Source organism: Stenella coeruleoalba (genome assembly GCF_951394435.1).
Source record: "Stenella coeruleoalba genome assembly, chromosome: 19".
NCBI classification, from domain to species: Eukaryota; Metazoa; Chordata; class Mammalia; order Artiodactyla; family Delphinidae; genus Stenella; species Stenella coeruleoalba.
Genome location: NC_137165.1, coordinates 18,453,386 through 18,474,006, shown reverse-complemented (window position 1 = coordinate 18,474,006; position 20,621 = coordinate 18,453,386). Strand labels below are relative to the sequence as shown.

At 53.1% G+C, this 20,621-nt stretch overlaps 2 protein-coding genes across 4 annotated transcripts in view; one reads left to right on the top strand and one right to left on the bottom strand.

Annotated features, from left to right (window-relative positions):
* The window catches only part of MYO1D (myosin ID), a 350,547-nt gene extending 335,257 nt beyond the window's left edge, over positions 1–15,290 (top strand). For all 3 annotated transcript variants that reach the window (XM_079905380.1, XM_079905378.1, XM_079905379.1), the window contains one exon: positions 12,768–15,290. In XM_079905380.1, coding sequence (XP_079761506.1) covers positions 12,768–12,924 — 157 coding nt within the window. In that variant the 3' untranslated portion in view covers positions 12,925–15,290. The remainder of the gene's footprint in view (positions 1–12,767) is intronic.
* An 896-nt stretch (positions 15,291–16,186) lies between these two features.
* Positions 16,187–20,417, bottom strand: CDK5R1 (cyclin dependent kinase 5 regulatory subunit 1). The gene is made up of 2 exons (XM_079903705.1): positions 20,287–20,417; positions 16,187–19,966 (listed from the first exon to the last, which is right to left on the bottom strand). Exon 2 carries the CDS (start codon positions 19,825–19,827, stop codon positions 18,904–18,906), a length of 924 nt encoding a protein of 307 aa, XP_079759831.1. The 5' UTR covers positions 19,828–19,966; positions 20,287–20,417; the 3' UTR covers positions 16,187–18,903.
* Positions 20,418–20,621: the final 204 nt, after the last annotated feature.

Sequence of the window (20,621 nt, the reverse complement as noted above, 5' to 3'; positions counted from 1 at the left end):
AAATAAAGCCCCAAAGACCGTAGAGCAAATCACTGAGATGAGAAGTTGAAGGGAGACAGAGAAAGAAGGGAGAGGTGGGAAGAGAGAGGAGGTCATGGAGGGTGGGATGGACGCAGAGGACCTGAGCTCAGGCTCCAGAGCCGACACCCTCTTGTTGGAGGTGACGGGGCAGCGCCCTGAGGGGACACCACCCCTGCCCGTGATGCCGCTCTGTCCACAGCTGCCATCCCATTTGTTTTGTGGTAGAGGTTTGGTTTGGTGGTGTTTTGTTTTGTTGCTTCTGTTTTCTGTTCTTTCCTCATATCTGAGGGAGCGGTGGGTTTGTTCTTTTAGTTCAGTTTTGAAAGGTTTCATTATCCCCGGCATAAAGCATCAATTTGGACATTTTGGGAGGGACAGAGGAATGCAGCCAGTAAAGAGTCCAGATTCCAAATATATAAAGCAAAGTGGAGCGTCCTCACTGCCTTGGTCTCTGATGTTGGTGGAAGGGAAACAAATCCAAGGGCCGAGCAGCAGTCACTGGGCCTCTCAGGATGGGCTCAGCCCGGCCATGTCCAGCACACAGAGGCCAGGCCCGGGTCCACCTTGCCAGGGGAGGGTCCCCGACGCACGAAGAACAGGAACCTTCTGGTTGACAAAACCAGAAGCCAGGAGCCTCCAGAGAGCTACAGGCCTCCTCAGGGACTCCAGCTGGAAAGTCAAGATGCCAGTGTGCCAGGGAATAGTTTAAAAAAGTACCTGAATTCTCCAAGCACCAGGAGAGCACCCCTTCTTTGACAGCCTGGAATCAACCAGGCCTGGAAACACCAATGTAAAATGTCATAAATGCCCAGGAAGCGAACGACAAGTGGTGACAGTGGGGGTCGTGGCTGTGGGTCAGGATGCCCCAACCTTAACACCATGACAGCAGATTCCAAATGCTATTTCCTGACTCGTAAGCACCAAGTGTTAAAGAATTGCACGCAGCAGAGGTATTGCCCCACGCTACAGCTAGACACGTCCGTCCATCTGAGGTCTAAATGCAGTGGGGCAAAAAAAAATAAACTTAAATAAATAAATAAATGGAAGGTGGCTTCAATGTGTCACTCGAGAAACAGACACCACTTTGCAGCTGTGCAGAACTCCTCGACCTTACTAAGCTTCTGTGCCCTCATCTATGGCATGGGCATCATGACAGTGCCTCGCAAGGTGTCAGCAAGGATTAAATGAGATGATGCATGTAAAATGTTTAATACGGCGCCTAGTGTGTGGAAAATTCTCCATCAGTGGAAGATGATGATTGTCAAGTTCCCCTCCCCCAATCCAAGACCCCTTTTACAGCTACACAAGACGCGCTGCTAAGTAGCACCGGCCACAGCCAGCAGACGGCTAAGTGATCCTGGGGCGTATCTGTTCATATGACTACGGGTATCACTGAGAAACATGCATGGAACCAGTGTCTACTCATCTCCATTCAACCTCAAAAAAAAAAAAAATGACAACACGTTCATTGATGTAATTCCTGGAACTTCTTCAACCTTGCGTGTATGTTTCCAAAAATCCATGAGTCCAAACGTTTGTCATCCTACGAACATTTTTGTTTCCCTGAGAACTTCATTAGCAATGGGGCAGCAGCACCTAATATGTGAGAGTTTGGATTTACAAAGCGGAGTAATGATCCACTTTGCAGAGGGTTCTTTGGCTCCCGGAAAGCATCCCTGGAACAGTGAGCATCCCCAGGGCCTCTTCATCTGCCTTAATCACACTCTGTACCTCAACACACCCTTGCACAGAGCACAGTGCCAGGAAGGCACCTGCTCCCCAAAGCCCAGCCCCTGCTCACCGATGGCGCCAACTCACTTCTCAACAACACTGCTTTGAAGATGCTGGACATTGCCCTCAGGTCTTCTGGTTAGTGTCCGATGTCGGAGTGAGTCCCAACTGCTTTCTTAATTACGTCTCTTTCTGTGACAGTTATGGAACTCCTATTCCGTATCAGATGCTGCCCTAGGAGCTCTTGATCAGGGGATGAAAACTGCTCAGAAGCACTTAGTAAGGAGGGAGCTCAGCTAACGATTATATCTATGACTAGTTTAGTGGCAGCGTGCACAGAGGTTAAGACTTGGACTCCAGCCCGGGTGCCTGGGTTCAAATCTGGCTCCACTGTGTGACCTTGGCAGGTACTTAGCCTTGTTGGGCTTCATATCCTCTTCTGAAAATGGAACTTACTTCGTGCTGTCGTGAGGATTTCATGAGTTGCTGTTTGTAAAGCACTTTGCAAAAAAGCATACAAGGACTTCCCTGGTGGCGCAGTGGTTAAGAATCCGCCTGCCAATTCAGGGGACATGGGTTCGAGCCCTGGTCTAGGAAGATCCCCCAAGCTGCAGAGCAGCTAAGCCCGTGTGCCACATGGAGCCTGTGGAGCCTGCGCGCCACAACTACTGAAGCCCGTGTGCTGCAACTACTGAAGGCCACATGGCCTAGAGCCCGTGCTCCGCAACAAGAGAAGCCACTGCACTGAGTAGCCCCTGCTCGCCACAACTAGAGAAAGCCGGTGTGCAGCAAGGAAGACCCAATGCAGCCAAAAATAAATTAAAAAATTTTTAAAAAGCATACAGTACTTATTATTATATTCTTTTATTTGATTTCTATTTGTATTGCATTATAGTCAGAGAAGATAGTTTCAGTCAGATGCTAATTCTTAAGTATTTATTGAACCACCTTTTAGGGTCTGTTACCTATTCCAAGTGTACTTCAAAACAACGTGTGTTCTCTAATTGTTGGGCGTAGTTGAGCACACAAGCTTATTAATTGGGTTCAAATCTATGTTATTAATTGGGTTCAAGTCTATGTTCTTTTAATATCTGTAGATCTATACGTTTTGGGGAAAAGAATATTAAGATGGTTGACTATTTGCAGACATGTCATTATATCTTTGCAGAGCTCACGCCATCTCACACACAACACGTTTTTAACTTTTATTTTCTGGAGTGTATCTTCCTGGTGAACGACTCCTTAATAAAGGAGACAGTTATCTCACGAGTTCTCTTCCCCAGCCAGCTTTCTTGTGATTAACATTTGCCTTATGGACCTTGTTCCGTTCCCTTAACTTTTCTTTGTCATTAGGCTCTAGATGGGTCTCTTGCAAATAGTCTTATAGCTGCAGTTCTCAGTTCAATCTGAGATCTCCCTTTTAACAGGGATTCACATCCATGTCAGTCTGTGTTTTCTCGTCCTCATGTTTCTTTGCTCCTTTTCTTCCCCTTTCCTCCCTTCCATTAAGTGAAGCAGACTTTCTTCTCCCCCTCCCTTCTACTTCTCTGGAACGTGTACGCGGCCGTCTCACGGTCTCATTTACTGTCCATTGCCATCATTCCGCAGCTTGTCTGTGGAGCCTGAAGTTCATCGGCCCCCCTACCCTCCTCCCAGATGAGACAGGGACCTTGAAATGCTTCCCTGGGGCCACACCCCGTCTCTCATGTTGTTCTTCTCCAAGATGTCGTCCAGCGTTGGTTTAACCCCCCCCCCCCACCGCAATAGCCATCTTCGTTGCTGCTGCGTTTACAGTGAACACTTACTTAGATTGACCTGCACGTCTGCCTGCTTGTCTGCTCCCCACGCGTCGCCCACACCACTCTTTTCCTCTGGATCCATTGTCTTTCCTGACGGACGACGACGGGTCCTTCTTCACCTGAGAGCTGAGCTTGCCCGACTTCCCCAGGTTCACCCTTGTTTTGTCTGAGAAAGTCTCCCTGTGGCACTCGCACTCAGGTGATGGGTTGGGGATAGAATTCTAGGTTGACGGTTATTTTCCTTAAACCCTTTGATGAGTCTGTGTTTTCATTTTCCCCCCTCATATTTGATGAGAAAGCCTGTTATTCCTTTGCAAGCAATGTCTCTTCTCGCTCTGGGTGTTCTTCAGGTTTGCTCTGCCTTTGGTGACCTGCAGCGGATCTGCTTTTCAAGAGGTCAAGAAAGCTTGAGGTTTCCGGTTTTTACTGAAAAACCTTTGTGTGTGTGTATCTCCTCACGCCATGGTTCCGTGCCCTTCTGCCAGGCTGGGAGGCAGACTCCTGGTGGGCTTTCCTAGGCCGGGCAGCCTCATGCTGACCTCAGGCCTGGTGCCCTCGCAGTGGCCTGCACGTCCTGGGCTCGGCATCTGCTGGCCTCCCATCCCCTCCTTCCTCCTGACTGCCGGAGTTTACCCCCCCTTTCCTGCAACCTCCACTGGGGAGTTGTATTCACATCGGAGACACTTGTAAGCGGTCGGGAAAGCTTGTCAGCTCCGATCGTGCTGTTGGAAGCAGCACAGCACCATTGCCTGCTCAGAGCTTCGAGAGAACTGGGGACACAGATGAACACCCAGCTCAGCCTGGGGGCGGGGGTGGGAGGCGGGCAGTTCTGGAAAGCTCCAGGGAATGACTGAAGAGGTTTCAGCAGGGGGACGACAGGATCTTTTTCGTGCCTCTGATGACACTGTGTAGGACACGTTTGAAGTAGGGTGCCGGGCAAAGCGAAGACAGAGGAACGGGTTAGGAGGCTACGTCTGGAACCAGGAAAAAGGGGCTGAGGTTCTGGGCAGTGATGGTGGTAGTGGAGAGAGAATGAGAAAGTGAAATGAATAGAACTTGGTGCCCTGACCTGGGCAGAGGAGGGATCCAGGCTGATCCAGGCTTTCTGTCTCCGTGATGGGTAGATGATGCCACCTCTCCCCGGGACAGGCTTGACAGGAGGAGGGAAGCAGTTTGGGGAAAGGGCCAAGAGGATGAGCTCAGTGTTGGACATAGGAAGACTCGGCCGTCTGCGGCACGTTCAGGGGATTTGTCTGGTCGGTGGCTGCACATACGTGCTTGGACCTCTTGCTGGGACAGGGGACACTGGGTAATTGTCTGTCATTGAAACCACAGCATGGGTGACACACTGTAGGAGAATGTACAAAATGAAAAGGACTAAAGGTAAAACAATATTTAGGGAGTGAGGAAACAGAAACATACTCCTGCATGATTCCTGCTGCTTCTTGAGGTCTGACATGGCCCCTTCTGGAAGCCTACACCGGCCACCCACGCTTAGGTGGCCCCTGTGCGTATCTCGGTGTTTGTTAAACTTTGCCCATCCTCTCAGTGTTGACGGGTGCCTTGAGGTCGGGGCCTGCATCCCACCCATTTTGTGTTCACTCTCTCTGGACGAAGCCCACCTCATTGTGGGCGCTTGGTAAATACCCGCCAAGAGAAGGAGAGCGGGTGGGGGAGGGATGGGTGATGGGGGCCCAAGAGAGGAAAGCCCTGGGGGAAGGGGGTCCCTGACCCGAGGGCCAGGAGGGTTGGGGGATGGGCGGGGGTTCCGCCCACTGGGCCAGGAGCCTGCGCCGGGGGCCTCGCGACGAACGTGCCGCCTGCCTAGAACCATATAGTGACTGGAGTTTTATTTTCTAAATAAAAGTGGTGTCACCCCATCCCTCACCAGCTACAAACCCAGAGAGGACTCAGTAGATCGGAGATGCAACGCCCCCCAACCCCGCCAGGATTGCTGGCCTCTTAGACTCGCTCTAGAAGTGACTGTGGTCGAAGTGTCCATTCGACCCTGACAAAAACAGAAGTAGCCCTTCCTAAAGGAGGATTTTGAAAGAGCTGCCCTCTGTGATTTGACATGAACAGAGGGACTTCCTTCTGGAAGGAAGCGAAACACACGGGGAACAGCTGCAGACATGGGCGGGCCACTGTCCTCAGGGAGAGCTGGAGACCCTGCCCTTGTGTCCCGGCGGCGTCCAGGTGGAGGGCCGCCTGTCCTGATGACACTGGGGTTTATCGTGAAACACTCGCTCCGCGTATCACCCCTGGGAAAAGCATCTGTTTACGACCTGCCTGTGCTTGGTGCAAGGCAAGCTTCCCCACACACACACATCCTGTGACCAAACACAGAGAATGCTGCGTTAGTGCCGAAGGCTCTGGAACTGCTGGCCACTCCCCCAGAGGATCCGTGCACCGGGCCGCTGCACTTCACCTCACTCCCATCCCGGTTCCCTTTCAAGTGTTAGAGCTCCAGTAGGAAATGCCACTGGAATGCCATGGAGAAAAGAGGGTGGGCTCAAGTCCCAGGCTGCCAGGGGTAAGAGTCTTCTGCCGACCAGGGGTCTGTACAGGAGGGGACATGTTCTGGGCTGCTTCAGCCCCTGGAGAGACTTGGGATGTCCCACCCTGTGCAGGACTTTTCAATGTGCGGCTGCACCAGCACGCCCGCGGATTTCTCTGATGAGCAGAGGACTGGAGGAAACGGAAGCAAAGTAACTTGATCAAGGCCATTTGCCTGCAATGATAGCTTGGAGCAGATGAAACAAGATGAAAGTCCCCGAATTCCACAGTTTGCTGAGCCATTAAATCCTGTAACAGAAGATGGGGAGGAAAGCCCCTCCCCCTTGCGGCCAGCCAGCCTCCATCGCAGCTGTCACCCGCAGCTATAAAATCTCCTTTCTTTTCTTGAAAAAATAAGGAGGGTGCTCTGGTCCCGTAAAGATTTCCAGTGTGTGAAGCGCCAGCAGGAGATGTCACCGGACCCCCTGGGGTGTCCACTCCCTGTGTGTTGCTCGGGCCCTGCCACTGCTCTGTCTCCAAAATAGGCACAAGAAACCCCTCACTGGCCTTAAAACCATTTTGGTTTGAACTTAAAATGGGGAGAAAAAACATGGTTTGAGGGCAAGTTCTTATTTTTCCTTTAGATCAACCCATTTTAAAAAGATTATTGCGTGGACTTCCCTGGTGGTCCGGTGGTTAAGAATCCGCCTTCCAGTGCAGGGGACGTGGGTTTGATCCCTGGTCAGGGAACTAAGATCCCACATGCTGCGGGGCAACTAAGCCTGCACGCTCTAGAGCCCGCGCACCACAATTAGAGAGAAGCCCTCACGCCGCAATGATAGATCCCACGTGCCGCAACTAAGACCGGACGGAGCCAAAAAAAAAAAAAAAAATTTTAATTGTGATAAAATACCCATAACTTAAAATTTACCATTAGTCACAGTTAGTACATTCACAGTGTTGTGCAACCGTCACCACTGTCTAGCTCCAGAATATTTTCATCACCCCAAAAGGAAACACCCTGACACCCTGACTCCTCTGCTTTCTGTCCCTGTGGACTTGCCTGTTCTGGACATCTCATATGAGTGGAATTACACACAGTATGTAGCTTTCTGTGTCTGACTTCTTTCACTTCGCATAATGTGTTCAGGGTTCATCCGTGTTGTAGCAGATGTCATTACTTCATTCCTTTTTATGGCCGAATAATATTTCACTGGATGGATAGACCACATTTTGTTTGTCCCTTCATCAGCTGATAGATATTTGCGTTATTTCTACCTTTTCTTTTTTTCTGAAGTATAGTTAATTTACAATGTTGTGTTAGTTTCAAGTGTACAGCAAAGTGATTCAGTTATATATATTATTACATATTATGTATATTTATTATATATTATATATATTTATTATGTATCATATATTATTTTCCAGATTCTTTTCCATTATAGGTTATTACAAGATGTTGAGTATAGTTCTCTGTGCTATACAGTAGGTCCTTGTTGTTTACTTATTTTATATATAGTAGTGTGTATATGTTAATCCCAAACTCCTAATTTATCTGTCCCCCCATTCCTCTATCCCCTTTGGGAACCATAAGTTCGTTTTCTATGTCTGTAAGTCTATTTCAGTTTTGTAACTAAGTTCATTTATACGATTTTTTTAGATTCCACATATATAAATGATATCACGTGATATTTGTCTTTCTCTGTCTGGCTTACATCACTTAGTATGATAACCTCTAGGTCCATCCATGTTGCTGCAAATGGCATTATTTCATTCTTTTTATGGCCAAGTAGTATTCCATCGTATATATGTACCACATCTTCTTTATCCATTCATCAGTCAATGGACATCTGGGTTGCTTCCATGTAAATAGTGCTGCAGTGAACACTGGGGTACATGTATCTTTCTGAATTATGTTTTTCTCTGGATATATGCCCAGGAGCAGGATGATACTATAAAACTCCTAGAGGAAAACATAGGCAGAACACTCTTTAACATAAATCGTAGGAATATCTTTTTGGATCTGTTTCCTAGAGTAATAGAAATAAAAACAAAAATAAACAAATGGGGTCTAACTAAACTTAAAAGTTTTTGCACAGCAAAGGAAACCATAAACAAAATGAAAGAACCTACAGTATGGGAGAAAATATTTGCAAACGATGCTACCAACAAGGAATTAATCTCCGAAGTATACAAACAGCTCATGGAGCTTAATATCAAAAAAAAAAAAAAAAAAGAAAGAAACAACCCAATCAAAAAATGGGCAGAAGACCTAAACAGACATTTCTCCAAAGAAGACATACAGGGACTTCCCTGGCGGTGCAGTGGTTAAGAATCCGCCTGCCAATGCAGGGGACACTGGTTCTAGCCCTGGTCCAGGAAGTTCCCACATGCCGCGGAGCAGCTAAGCCCATGCACCACACTACTGAGCCTGTGCTCTAGAGCCTGCGAGCCATAACTGCTGAGCCCGTGTGCCACAACTACTGAGCCCGCATGCTGTAACTACTGAAGTCCACGGGCCTAGAGCCCGTGCTCCGCAACAAGAGAAGCCACTGCAATGAGGAGCCCGCGCACCGCAACGAACTAGCCCCTGCTCGCTGCAACTAGAGAAAGCCCACGTGCAGCAATGAAGATCCAGTGCAGCCAAAAAATAAATAAAATTAAATAATTTTAAAAAGACATACAGATGGCCAAAAGGCCCATGAAAAGATGTGCTAATTATTAGAGAAATGCAAATCAAATCTACAATGAGGTATCACCTCACACCAGTCAGAATGGCCATCTTCAAAAGGTCTACAAATAACAAATGGTAGAGAGGGTGTGGAGAAAAAGGAACCCTCCTACACTGTTGTTGGGAATGTAAATTGGTACAGCCACTATGGAAAACAGTATGGAGCTTCCTTTAAAAACTAAAAATAGAGCTACCATATGACCCTGCAATCCCACTCCTGGGCATATATTAGGAGTTTTATAGTATCCAGTCTTACATTTAGGTCTTTAATCCTTTTTTTTTTGCGGTACGCGGGCCTCTCACTGTTGTGGCCTCTCCCATTGCGGAGCACAGGCTCCGGACGCGCAGGCTCAGCGGCCATGGCTCACAGGTCTAGCCGCTCCATGGCATGTGGGATCTTCCCGGACCAAGGCACGAACCCGTGTCCCCTGCATCGGCAGGCGGACTCTCAACCACTGCGCCACCAGGGAAGCCCCATGGTCTTCAATCCATTTTGAGTATATTTTTGTATATGGTATTAGAGAATGTTCTAATTTCATTATTCTACATGTAGGTGTCCAGTTTTCCCAGCACCACTTATTGAAGAGACTGTATTTTCTCCATTGTGTATTCTAACCTCCTCTGTCATAGACTAAATTGACCATAAGTGTGTGGGCTTATTTCTGGGCTTTCTATCCTGTTCCATTGATCTATATTTCTCTTTTTGTGCCGGTACCATACTGTTTTGATTACTGTAGCTTTGTAGTATAGTCTGAAGTCAGGGAGCGTGATTCCTCCAGCTTTGTTCTTCTTTCTCAAGATTGCTTTGGTTATTCAGGGTTTTTTGTGTTTCCATACAAATTTAAAATTTAAAATTCTGTGAACTAGAACAAATGAAAAATGCCATTGGTAATTTGATAGGTTCTGTGAACTAGAACAAATGAAAAATGCCATTGGTAATTTGATAGGGATTGCATTGAGTCTGTAGATTGCCTTAGGTAGTACAGTCATTTTAACAATATTGATTCTTCCAATCCAAGAACACAGTATATCTTTCCATTTGTTTGTGTGGCCTTCAGTTTCTTTCATCAGTGTGTTATGTTATAGTTTTCAGAGTACAGGTCTTTTGCCTCCTTCGGTGGGTGTATTCATAGGTATTTTATTCTTTTTGATGTGACTGTAAATGGGTTTGTTTCCTTAATTTCTCTTTCTGATATTTCATTGTTAGTGTATAGAAATGCAACAGATTTCTGTATATTAATTTGTACCCAGCAACTTCACTGAATTCATTGATGAGCTCTAGTAGTTTTCTGGTAGCATCTTTAGGATTTTCCATGTTTAGTATCATGTCATCTGCAAACAGTGACAGTTTTACTTCTTTTCCAATTCTCTTATTGCTGTGGCTAGGACTTCCAAAACTATGTTGAATAAAAGTGGTGAGACTGGGCATCCTTGTCTTGTTCCTGATCTTGGAGGAAATGCTTTCAGCTTTTCACTATTGAGTATGATGTTAGCTGTGAGTTTGTCATATATGGCCTTTTATGTTTTTTTTTTTTAATTTTTATTGGAGTATGGTTGCTTTACAATGTTGCATTAGCTTCCACTGCACAACAAAATCAATCAGCCATACACATCCAGATATCCCCTCCCTTTTGGACTTCCTCCCATTTATATGGCCTTTACTAAGCTGAGGTATGTTCCCTCTATGCCCACTTTCTGAAGAGTTTTTATCATAAATGGGCATTGAATTTTATCCAAAGCTTTTTCTGCATTGTTGTAAATAATGCTGCTATAAACATCCCTGTACAAGTTTTTGTTTGAACACCTGTTTTCACTTCTTTTGGGTATATATCCAGGAGTGGAATTGCTGGGTCGTGTGGTAATTCTGTGTTTGACTTATTGAGAAAGCAAACTCAATCCACGTTGTCTTACTTTGTTGTCTGCTGATGGCAGTGTGGACGGCACCAGCCGGGGGCTGCTTAGCTGCCTAGCTCTTCAGACCAAAAAGCCAGTTCTTCTTCCTGCCCTCAACACCTGGAACCACTCACCCCCCTCTCTTCTGCCCAGATCCCACGGCAGCCCCACGGAGACAGGCAGGGAATCAGGGCAGGGCCACTCAGGGCTGCGGTGCTGGGGCTCCGCTTGCTCCAGGCCAGCCAGAGGGCCAGGATGAGGGTCGAAGGACCCCTCACCCAGATCACGGGCTGTGCATCTATCCCCAGGGCAGCCTGGCTCCCGCAGGAATGGAGAAGTGCCCGAGTCACTGCCTCCAATGGGCTCTGCTATTTTTATGTCCAAGTCTGGTTAAAAATAGCCGTCCTAAGCCAAGGTTTTAGCTGCAGCTGACAAGTCATTAAGCATCAGATACCTAATGCCCATGAGAGATAACCACGGGTCTCTTCCTGTGTTCATTTTCTGTTTCTACAAGATGTTTAACAAGAAAGGGGGCTTCCCTGGTGGCGCAGTGGTTGAGAATCCGCCTGCCAATGCTGGGGACACGGGTTCGAGCCCTGGCCCGGGAGGATCCCACATGCCGCAGAGCAACTAAGCCCATGCGCCACAACTACTGAGCCTTTGCTCTAGACCCCGTATGCCACAACTACGGAAGCCCGCATGCCTAAAGCCTGTGCTCCGTAACAAAAGAAGCCACCGCAGTGAGAAGCCCGCACACCGCAACGAAGAGTAGCCCCCGCTCGCCACAACTAGAGGAAGCCAGGGCACAGCAATGAAGACCCAATGCAGCCAAAAATTAATTAATTTTTTAAAAAAAGAAAGCAGGTAGGAAACAGCCATGAGGAAAGCCCCTAACAACATCTCCATCCCTGCCCCCTGGGCGCTCCAACAAAGCCCAGCCCAGTGTTCTGGGCACTCAGAGGCCAAGAGCGCCACTGCCCGCAGGCCCCCTTCCTGCGGAAAGTGAGTCTGAGTGATGGTGCCGCCCAGACCAGCCGGTGCCTGGGCAGTGCCTCCCTGTCCCCTGGGCCAGGCGGGCGGAAGCACAGTTGTGCCGGCCTCCCCTGCCGTCCGACCCTTGGCATCCCGTCCAACGCCGAGAGCAACAGCCACCCAGGGAGCCTGGCCCGCCCGCCCCCAGCGCCAACCTGGGGAAATGAAGGCGTTCAGAGCACAGGGAGCAGGGCCTTCTCCTCTCACCTCCCAGCGCGGAGAGCGCCGATGAGGCACGAGGCGCAGCGCGGGACTGTACCGGCCGCTGAGTCTCCCAGCTCTTGCATCTGCGGCATCTGAAGTGCGTTCAGTGCCCAGCCAGGCGCCTGAGGACGGGCGCTGCTCCTCCCCAGCAGGTGCGCAGCCACCCCGCGGGCACTGGGCACTCCGGGCCCTCCAACTGCTCAGCAGGTGGGAAGAAGCCCCGCTGGGCCAGCAGGGCCACGTGGCTCCTGGGCAGGGGAACGCGCTCCTGCCCCGCACGCTGCCAGCCACACAGGTAGAAGCACCGCTGACCCTCCCTCCCACTTCCCGGCCTCCAGGAAGCTGACGTCCAACCGGTTCTAACAGCGGGACCCGCGACAGGCAGGGCCGAGCCGGGACTCACAGAAGACATTTCTCTCATCGTCGTGGTAGTCAGGTACCATGTGCGGGGAAGAGTCTCCACTTATCACTGGACGCAGCGCCCCCAGGGCTCCGTGTTGCCACCAGAGAGAACTGATAAACAGTGTCATCAGAGCCCCGTGCTGTGACATCCCCCTGCTGACATCTAAAGCCCAGTGACTGGTCCTCAGCCTCAGGCCAGAGGGCGGTGGCCGTGCCGCACTGCAGCTCCCTGCCCTGTACTGCCCCACAAGCGGGTTCTCAGGAGCCCGGCAGCGCCTGAACCTCGGGCCCTGGCTCCCCCAGGGCTTTGGTTCGGGACCGCAGCCCAGCACCATCTCTCCCGGCCTCATCCTCTCTGTGCCCTGGCCTGGAGACACCTGTGAGGCCCAGGGGCTGCCGGGGAGACTCCCCCACCTGGGCCCCCTGCTAACCGCCTGTCTTCTTTTCGGTCCTTCCAGTGAGAAGCGCCACCTTCAAGTCAACGTCACCAACCCTGTGCAATGCAGCCTGCACGGGAGGAAGTGCACCGTCTCCGTGGAGACGCGGCTCAACCAGCCGCAGCCCGACTTCACCAAGAACCGCTCGGGCTTCATCCTCAGCGTGCCGGGCAACTGATGCGCAGGGAGGTGGGGCCGCCCGAAGCCCGCCCGCTAGGCTCCACGCTGGGAGGGGCCCCCGCCTCCCCTGCGGCCCCTCCCCGAGGCCCACCCCCTGCTTTCTGCCTTTGGCCTCCGTCTTCCTCGGTCCCAACTGTCCGCAGACCCCTCAGCAAACCAAAGACCCCGTGTCCTGCCCAGCCCCTAGCCACCACCCCACCCCACCCCCCACCCCCGACTACAGCTCCCCTGCAGTCAGAGAAGGCCGCCCGCTGCCAGGCCAGGTCAGCCTGCCTGACCCCGTGACCAGCAGCTGGCCCTGCAAGGCGAGGGCTTGGGGAGCCCGGATGCAGTTTCTAGCCAAAGCCATGCCCCCGGGTCGGGGGAGGTTTGGGGGAGATGAGCTGGGGAGGTAGCCCTGCTCTCTCCCTGGGCCCAGCTGCCCTCTCCCCAGGGTGATGGCAGCCCCATGCCCTGGCTCAGGGAGCTTCTCAGAGCTCCTCGTGGACCCCCTCCCCGCCAGCAGCCAGCCAAGACCACCAGGTGAGCAGGTTCACCTGTAGGGCCAGCCCCTCAGCCCAGGAGCCAAGGGCCGGCAGTCTGTCCTGCCCAGAGCCTGCCCCCAGCCCCGTGGCCACCTCCCCAGAGAGCGCAGCGCAGGGGATGCTCCAGGGATCATCTTACTTAACCGCACAGCCTGGGCCGTGGTTGTCTTGCACTTACTTTTGCAGTTTGCTAATCATATCATGTCTGCTGTGCCCACACTCGTGTCAGGAACGCTAATTAATAAAATAGAATGGGGGGTGGGGAGCAGGGGAGCAATCCGGGGTTTGGAAGTTGCCCCTCCGAACACCTCTGCCTCACACTCACGTGGAGAACCAGGACTGGGGTGGGAGGGCCTGAGCCCCAGGAACTTGGGGAAGTGGAGCGACAGAAACAGTGCGGGGGTCCTGGCACTGCAGGCCAGGCCAGGAGAGCCGCCGCCTTGCCAGTCCCTGCCCAGCAGAGAGCGCGTGTGCTCCAGATGCTTCCGGGACCACCCTCCTCTGAGCCTCAGCTGAGGAGGACGCCACACACCCCCTGGGCAGCCCGGGCCTCCCGGCCTGGAGCCTTAGAAAAAGGAAAGACTCAGGCACCCCGTGTGGTCAGGGGGCCGAGGGTGAGCCCACGCCCCAGGAGGAGCCGAGCAGGATGTCAGAGAGGGACGTGCTGACGTTTTCTCCGCTTTCTGCCACAGAGGCTCCCCCTGCCACCCCGACCCCACAAAGCATACCAGGTGCCACCTCCTGTGCCTGCCGCGGCCCCCTGGCCGGCTCCCAGGTGGTCCCAGCAGCTTGGTCTCGCGGCTGCCCCACCCCTGCTTCCCAGGGCTCGAGCACATTCTCACCCCGTGCAGTGCACAGCAAAGAGTCCCGCCGGCAACCTGGCCTTGGAAACCCATTCATCCTCCAAGCCTGGTCAGCTGCCCGCACGGGACCCCGTTCAGCAGCGCCCATAGCTTTGCCAATCGCCTTGACACTATCGATCCATCTTAACTGGAACATCACCTCTCCTTTCCACTCGTTTCCCCAAACTTTTTGCTTTACTAGATACATGGAAATGTATGTTTTAGACACACCAAAAAGAACATGCCAAACGAGTGCCGTTCAGAGGCTGGAGAGGACGGGGGCTGGAGTCCTGCCCTCCCACCTTTTGGTGTCGCCTCTGGTCCCTGAGCCCTCAGCCAGAGCACCACCGCCGTCCACAAGCACTTTTTCATGATGTCCTACAGAAAGTCAGAGTGTCTGGCAACTGAAGAAAGAATTTCGGGTGTGATCACAGCGCTGAGGGGAAGGCAGGAGGACACAGTGATTGTATGCGATGAAGTGTTTCTCTTGATTTAATTAAATGCAGTTTTATGGTTTGGTGCGTATATTCCTATTTTCCATTAAATTAACTTTATTTCTAAAGCATATTTTGATTTATCATCAAGAGCAATAAAGCATTAAATCTTACGTTTAAAGGTGTTCTGCTTTTTGAATTGAAAACTGTATCTACAGTTGTGAAATTTTGGCTCCTATAAACTGTTAACCCAGAGGATGGAAGGGAGCATTAAACACAAATCAAGTAAAAATGGAGGATAGTTTACGTGGGGCTGTTGATGAAAAGTATTCAATGGTGAGTGCGAAGCTGGGGGGAGGCGGAGCCGGGAGGCGGACAGGCAGTGGAATCAAATCCAAACACTTTCTCCCACCATTTTGAGGCCTGTGCACTAGACTTGAAGCTCATTGCTTTCACGTTTACTGAGATCGAAGCATGCATAAAGGCAAGGCTGGGATCTCCAGGGCTGCAGTTGGAGGAGAGGTCTGGGTGAGCTGTGGCTCGTCAGCCTCTCCCCGAGCCCTCAGGTTGGGGTCGGGGAGCTGCAGACAAGCAAGGCCCTGCGGGGAGATGGGGCATCCCCAGCACCCAAGGGCCCCGCAGCCAGAGGATGCTACCGGGTCCCCGGTTACTGGCGGGACGGAGCCCGCAGTGATGGCTTCTGACTCAGACAAAGGAGGTGCCCCGATCACAAGGCTGACAGCTTCCAAGGTGCCACCTGAGCTGCGCCCCGCCCCCAGGCCCAGGGCAGCTCCAGCCAGCGGGGGACAGGGCCAAGGGGGTTGGGGGGGGAACCAAGTCCAAAACGCCAGGTCCCAGCAGCTCAGGGTGGTGGCGTGAGTGGGCACAGACCGCTGGCAGTACAACCAGTAGGGGGCCCCACCCTTGCCACAATTAGGGGCTAGGGTGGCTGCTTATCTGGGAGCCCCGGGGTTGGAGTTCTCTCTTTCAGAAACCTGCACAGAGCTAGGCTGGTGGGGTTGAGCCACATGGACCCCTGCTGGCCTGGGAGCCTCTGGGCCGTGGACCACGAGCAGAGCCAGGCCCAGGACACCTGGAGTCACAGCCTTAGTGCCAAGCCGGCTGCCCTGCAGGACCCGCTGAGCCAGCCCTCGCCAGGCCATGCCTGGGCCCGACCCTCTGGCTGGAGGTCCCGGTCACCCAGCTCCGCCAAGGCAAGGGAGCCTTTGGAAAGCAACTCCTGAGAAACCAAAGTTGACTTAACCTGTGCTGCTTTCTTAATCACCTTAACATGAACGCGCTCGTTAAGGCCTCTCCCCTAACCCTCCCTCCGCCCATACTCCCCTCCCCCACAATGCAATCCAATTATGTTTTAAGCGCAGGAATCATTTATAAGAGGGGCCCCCAGCCTGCTCGTGAAGGATGTGCCCACAGAAAAGGTCTATGTAATGGATGGTCAGTGCATTTTATTTACTCAGCACAGTACAAAAATAAATAAAAATAAGGGAAGGGGAATTAAATTACAGCCAAACTGAGCTTCATGACCTTGTCAGATTATAAACCACACATACTTACAAACACGCTACGCATACATACAAAATGAGACAAATATAAATTAATATTAACAACACCCACAGTTTGGTCAAAGAATAGCTACAGAAGAAATTGCACTAAAAAACCAACATACATCGCACGTGTGTAATTAGCAGTTTCAAATATACAGCTATGAATAATTCCGAGTGAAAAAAATGGTACATTCTCTTTTCATTGCAAGTTTAACAACGGCTGGAACAAAACTAAGTTCTAATAACTGCATGGAAAGAATATATCAACCCTTCAGGTTTACAAGAAAGAGAAAAACCAAATCCTGAACTATTATTCCTGTGACTTGTTCTGTGCACGGGTGTAATTTTCACAGCCATCTAAGATTAATTTTCTTAAGACACAAAATGCTCCTGGTTTGCATGCACAATATCACTGTAAAAGCAACAATGAAAGAATAAAGGGTTTTTTTTTGTAGGTTAGTTTTTTCCTTTTTTTTTAATTGTTCTAAAAGTAGTCTTCATAGCAGCATGTCAAATGGGTTCATTGCTTGCACACTCAAGTATATCAGTTCCTCTACACAATACTGATGACCAGTGCAAGGGAGGGAGGAGACCCCACCAGGCTTCACATTGATGGAACTAGAGAGTTCTTTCCTTAGTCCCCAACCACTCCTGAAATTTGCACCGCCTCCAAAACTTAAAAAAATAAATATGGAGAGAGAAGGAAACGCACAGAACTGGAATCCTGCGGATGCGCCTTCCCGCAGTTTCAGGCCCAGCGCAGCCCGCGAAGGAGCGACTACAGACCCACGCCCCTGCTCTTGAGAGTCGGCACCCGGACCCCCCTCTCGTGTGCCGCCAGGGCCCGCTGCCCCCACGGGCCTCCTACCTCAGGTCACACATGGCAGCAGGATCTGCACAGACGGGCTGGGTGACAACTCCAGCAGAGAAGAGGCGCCGCGGCGAGGTCCGCGCCAGCAGCCGCGGGTTCCTTCCAGCCCCGCGGCAGGTTATCTGGCTGGCGGTCCTGAGAAAGGCTCAGCGTGGGCCTCGGGGCGCAGCTGCGGCCAATGCTCTCCGGCTCGGGCAGGCCCTCTTCCTCGGGAGCACCACGGGCCCGCAGTCTCAGCTCCGGGCCTATTAAATCGGGACCTCAATTTCACAGCTTTTTCTTTTTTCTGTGAATTTCAGTAGTGCTTCTGCTGAAATCGGCAGCCACCTGGAAGCTAATCCTATGTAAAACCGCCCCCTGCCTCCCCCCAGCCTCCCCTTCCAGCACCCCCTGGGGGACTGGGACTGGAAGAGAGAATTCTCTGTAGCATCTTCACATCAGTCTTTGTTCCCCAAAGCCGAAGGGACAGAGAAAGACTTGCTCCCTTCTCTTGGTCCTCTCCCAAGCCCCAAGCCACCGATCTGGGAGAATTAGAAAGAAAATTGATTAAGTACACATCATGTGTTTTTACAGCCACCAACCAGGCTAAGGTGGAAACCAAAACCAGCAGCTGCAAATGATCAGTTGTAGAATCAGCAGGCAATCAGGAGTTCTGCTCCCGGCTTGTAATTGTCTCCAAGGTCCAGCTGTCTCACTGGCCCTTTCGGGACAAGGCTTCACCTTCAGAAGAAACTGAACTGTCTGGGAACAGCTTTAAATCAACAGGGGTGAGGGCGGGGGTACATCATGACCCCATCACCCTGATCCCTGACATCACCCCCCACCGCCCCGCAGCTCTGCAGGACAAATGTCACGTGCACCAGCAAGAGGCCTTAGCCCTTAGGTGGGCACCGGCTCAGTCCCAGGCATGGCAACCCCACCTGCCCAGAAGGCAGGCTGTTGACAATGGGCACCTGAAGCTGTCCTGGCCTTCACCACAGGGTGACTAAGCTGCATGATTCAAATGAAAAATTCACCCAGGAAAGGAGTTGTCCCCAGTTTCACCCCACCCCTTTAGAGCTGGGACCCAAAATGAAAGAACTTAATGAGTCAAACCAGCTTGTTAACCAACACTGCCAACACCGCTGGGAGCAGGGGAAGGGGGGCGAGCTCCATGTCTCCACAAAAGGAAAGCCCTTGTCCCTAAAAAAGAAAAAAGAGCAAACCGGGTCGTGCATGGTCAAACGACAGGACACAATCTTTGCACCAGGCCGGCTTCCCCTCAACTGAAGAGGCTGTCCCAGAGCCATGGGCATCTTGCCTCACAACCCCACATGCGGCTCAGTCAGGGTGGCTGGCTCCAGGAGCCTCTGGGAGAATGGAGGACCCAAAACAGGACCCGGAAAAGGGCCTCCAACCAGAAACTCTGGGCTGCCTGGCTGTGGGGAGCAGAGGGTAGCCTCCCCTGCCTTGGTCCAGCAAGAGCACAGGCGGCAGAGGCAGGTCAGTCCTTTGAATTCCCCAAAGTGAAAGGTCAGGAGCCAGGGTGTCTCTGAATACATCTTCTGAATTTTGCACAAGGTTCGGGAGTTCAAAAGCATCCAGAGTTCTTGGCAGAGCTGAAGAAAACCCCAAGGAGAGAAGGTGGGAAGGGAGGGGCCCTTCGTGGCTTCGCTAGACACATACTGTACACAAAATCTGATTTAATAATAAATTTTTAAAAATGAATTGAATCCTTGAGCCGTGATGCAGGCTAGCAGGCTCACCGGTCCAGCCCTAGGAGGAGCCGCTTCTTGTCCTCCTGGCCACTCTCGTTCTTCAGGTCGGAGAACACCTGTGTGAAGTAGTGGGGGTCGGCGTTAATCTGCAGCATCTTGGAGCTCATGAGGTTGATGACGGAGAGGCAGCGGTCCCAAAAGGCCTCCTTGCAGCTCTCCACCAGGAAGGGCTTGAGCGGGTAGGAGATCTCATTGCCCATGTAGGAGTAGGAGAGGTACAGGCAGGTCAGCAGGACGGCCTGGAGCTCGTGGTCAGAGCCCACCTCAGAGGAGATGACATCCCGGCAGAGCATGTAAAGGAAGACCACGTTGGCGGGCGTGATGAAGCCCTGGTCCTGCCAGCCCTGCAGGAGCAGCGAGCGGTCCACGCTGCGCAGCCAGAGCACAGGGTCCGTGGGGGACAGGTGCTTCAGGCGGTAGCACCGGCGACAGAGAAACTCACCCAGGCAGCGCAGCAGCTCGCTGGTGGACGCCTGGACAATGACCCGTTTGGGCGTCCCTGCGGAGGTGACGGCAGGATGCGGGGCCTTCTTGACGGAGGAGGAGACCCCGGTCTGGGAGCCCGAGAGCTGGCTGGCAGGGGGTGCGGGCGGCTGCGCCGGTGGGGGCTGGGCGAACGTGGACAGGTTGGCGCACGACAGCGACTTCTTCAGGTTCTCATTGTTGAGGTGCGTGATGTTGTTCTGGTAGCTGCTGTTGGGCTGCACCTTCTTGGAGTTCTTCTTCTTGGCCGACACGGCCACGATCCTCTTCCAAGGCAGCACGGAGATGATAGAGTGCCGCTTCAGGTTCTTGTCCTTGGCGTTCTTGCTGTTCTGCACGGCCGTGTAGTGGCCCACCGTGGCCGCGCCATCCTCAAACAGCGTGGCCTTCCGGTAGCTGGGGGACAGGGACAGCACCGTGCCCATGGTGCCGCTGCGCGCCGGGCGGGTACCTGCGCCCCTGCGCGCCCAGCCTGCCGGCCGGAGGGACGAAACAGCTCACCAAGCCCGAGGCGGCCAGGGGGAGGCCGGGGCGCTCCCGGGGTCGCTTGCCGCCCCTTCGGATCTGTGTGGAAAACAAGATGGTTCTCAGCACCAGGCGGGGCTCGCGTCGCGCTCCTCCGCCCCGGCCTCGGCGGCCCCGCGGACCTGGCCCCGGACCCGCGCCCAGGCCTTCCCCGGCCGGCACGGCCCCGCCCGCGCCCCCGCGCCGCAACCCGGCCGCTCCACTGCGGCACCGGCACCCGCGCCCGCCAGGGTCCGGATGGCAGCGCGGGGGACCGGGAGTCGGCGGAGGTGGCCGGGGACCCCGCCTCGAAACCGCACGCGGCCGCGACCCCGGCCCGGCTCCCCGGGGACAGCGGACGGCCCGAGGCGCAGGCTTACCGAGCAGGTGGCTCCTGCGCTCTGCACCCTCCGCAATGCGCGCCGCGGCTCGACGCCGCGGTCCCGGCGCTCGGCGGGGCTCGGCGGGGCTCGCGCTCGGCGGCGGCGGCGGTGGCGGCGGCGGCGGCTCCGGAGCTTCTGTCCAAGGTTCTGCTGGCGCCGCGGCCCCGCCCCCCGCTCGGCCGCCTTCGCCGCCGCCGCGCCCGCGCCCGCCCCGGCGCGCACCTCAGCGGCCTCCCTCTCGGGCGCGCGCGCGGCCCACGCGCAGGCCCGGCCAGGCCTGGTCTCGCCCGGGAGCCGGAGCCGCCGCCGTGCTCAGCACCAGCTGCGCGCGG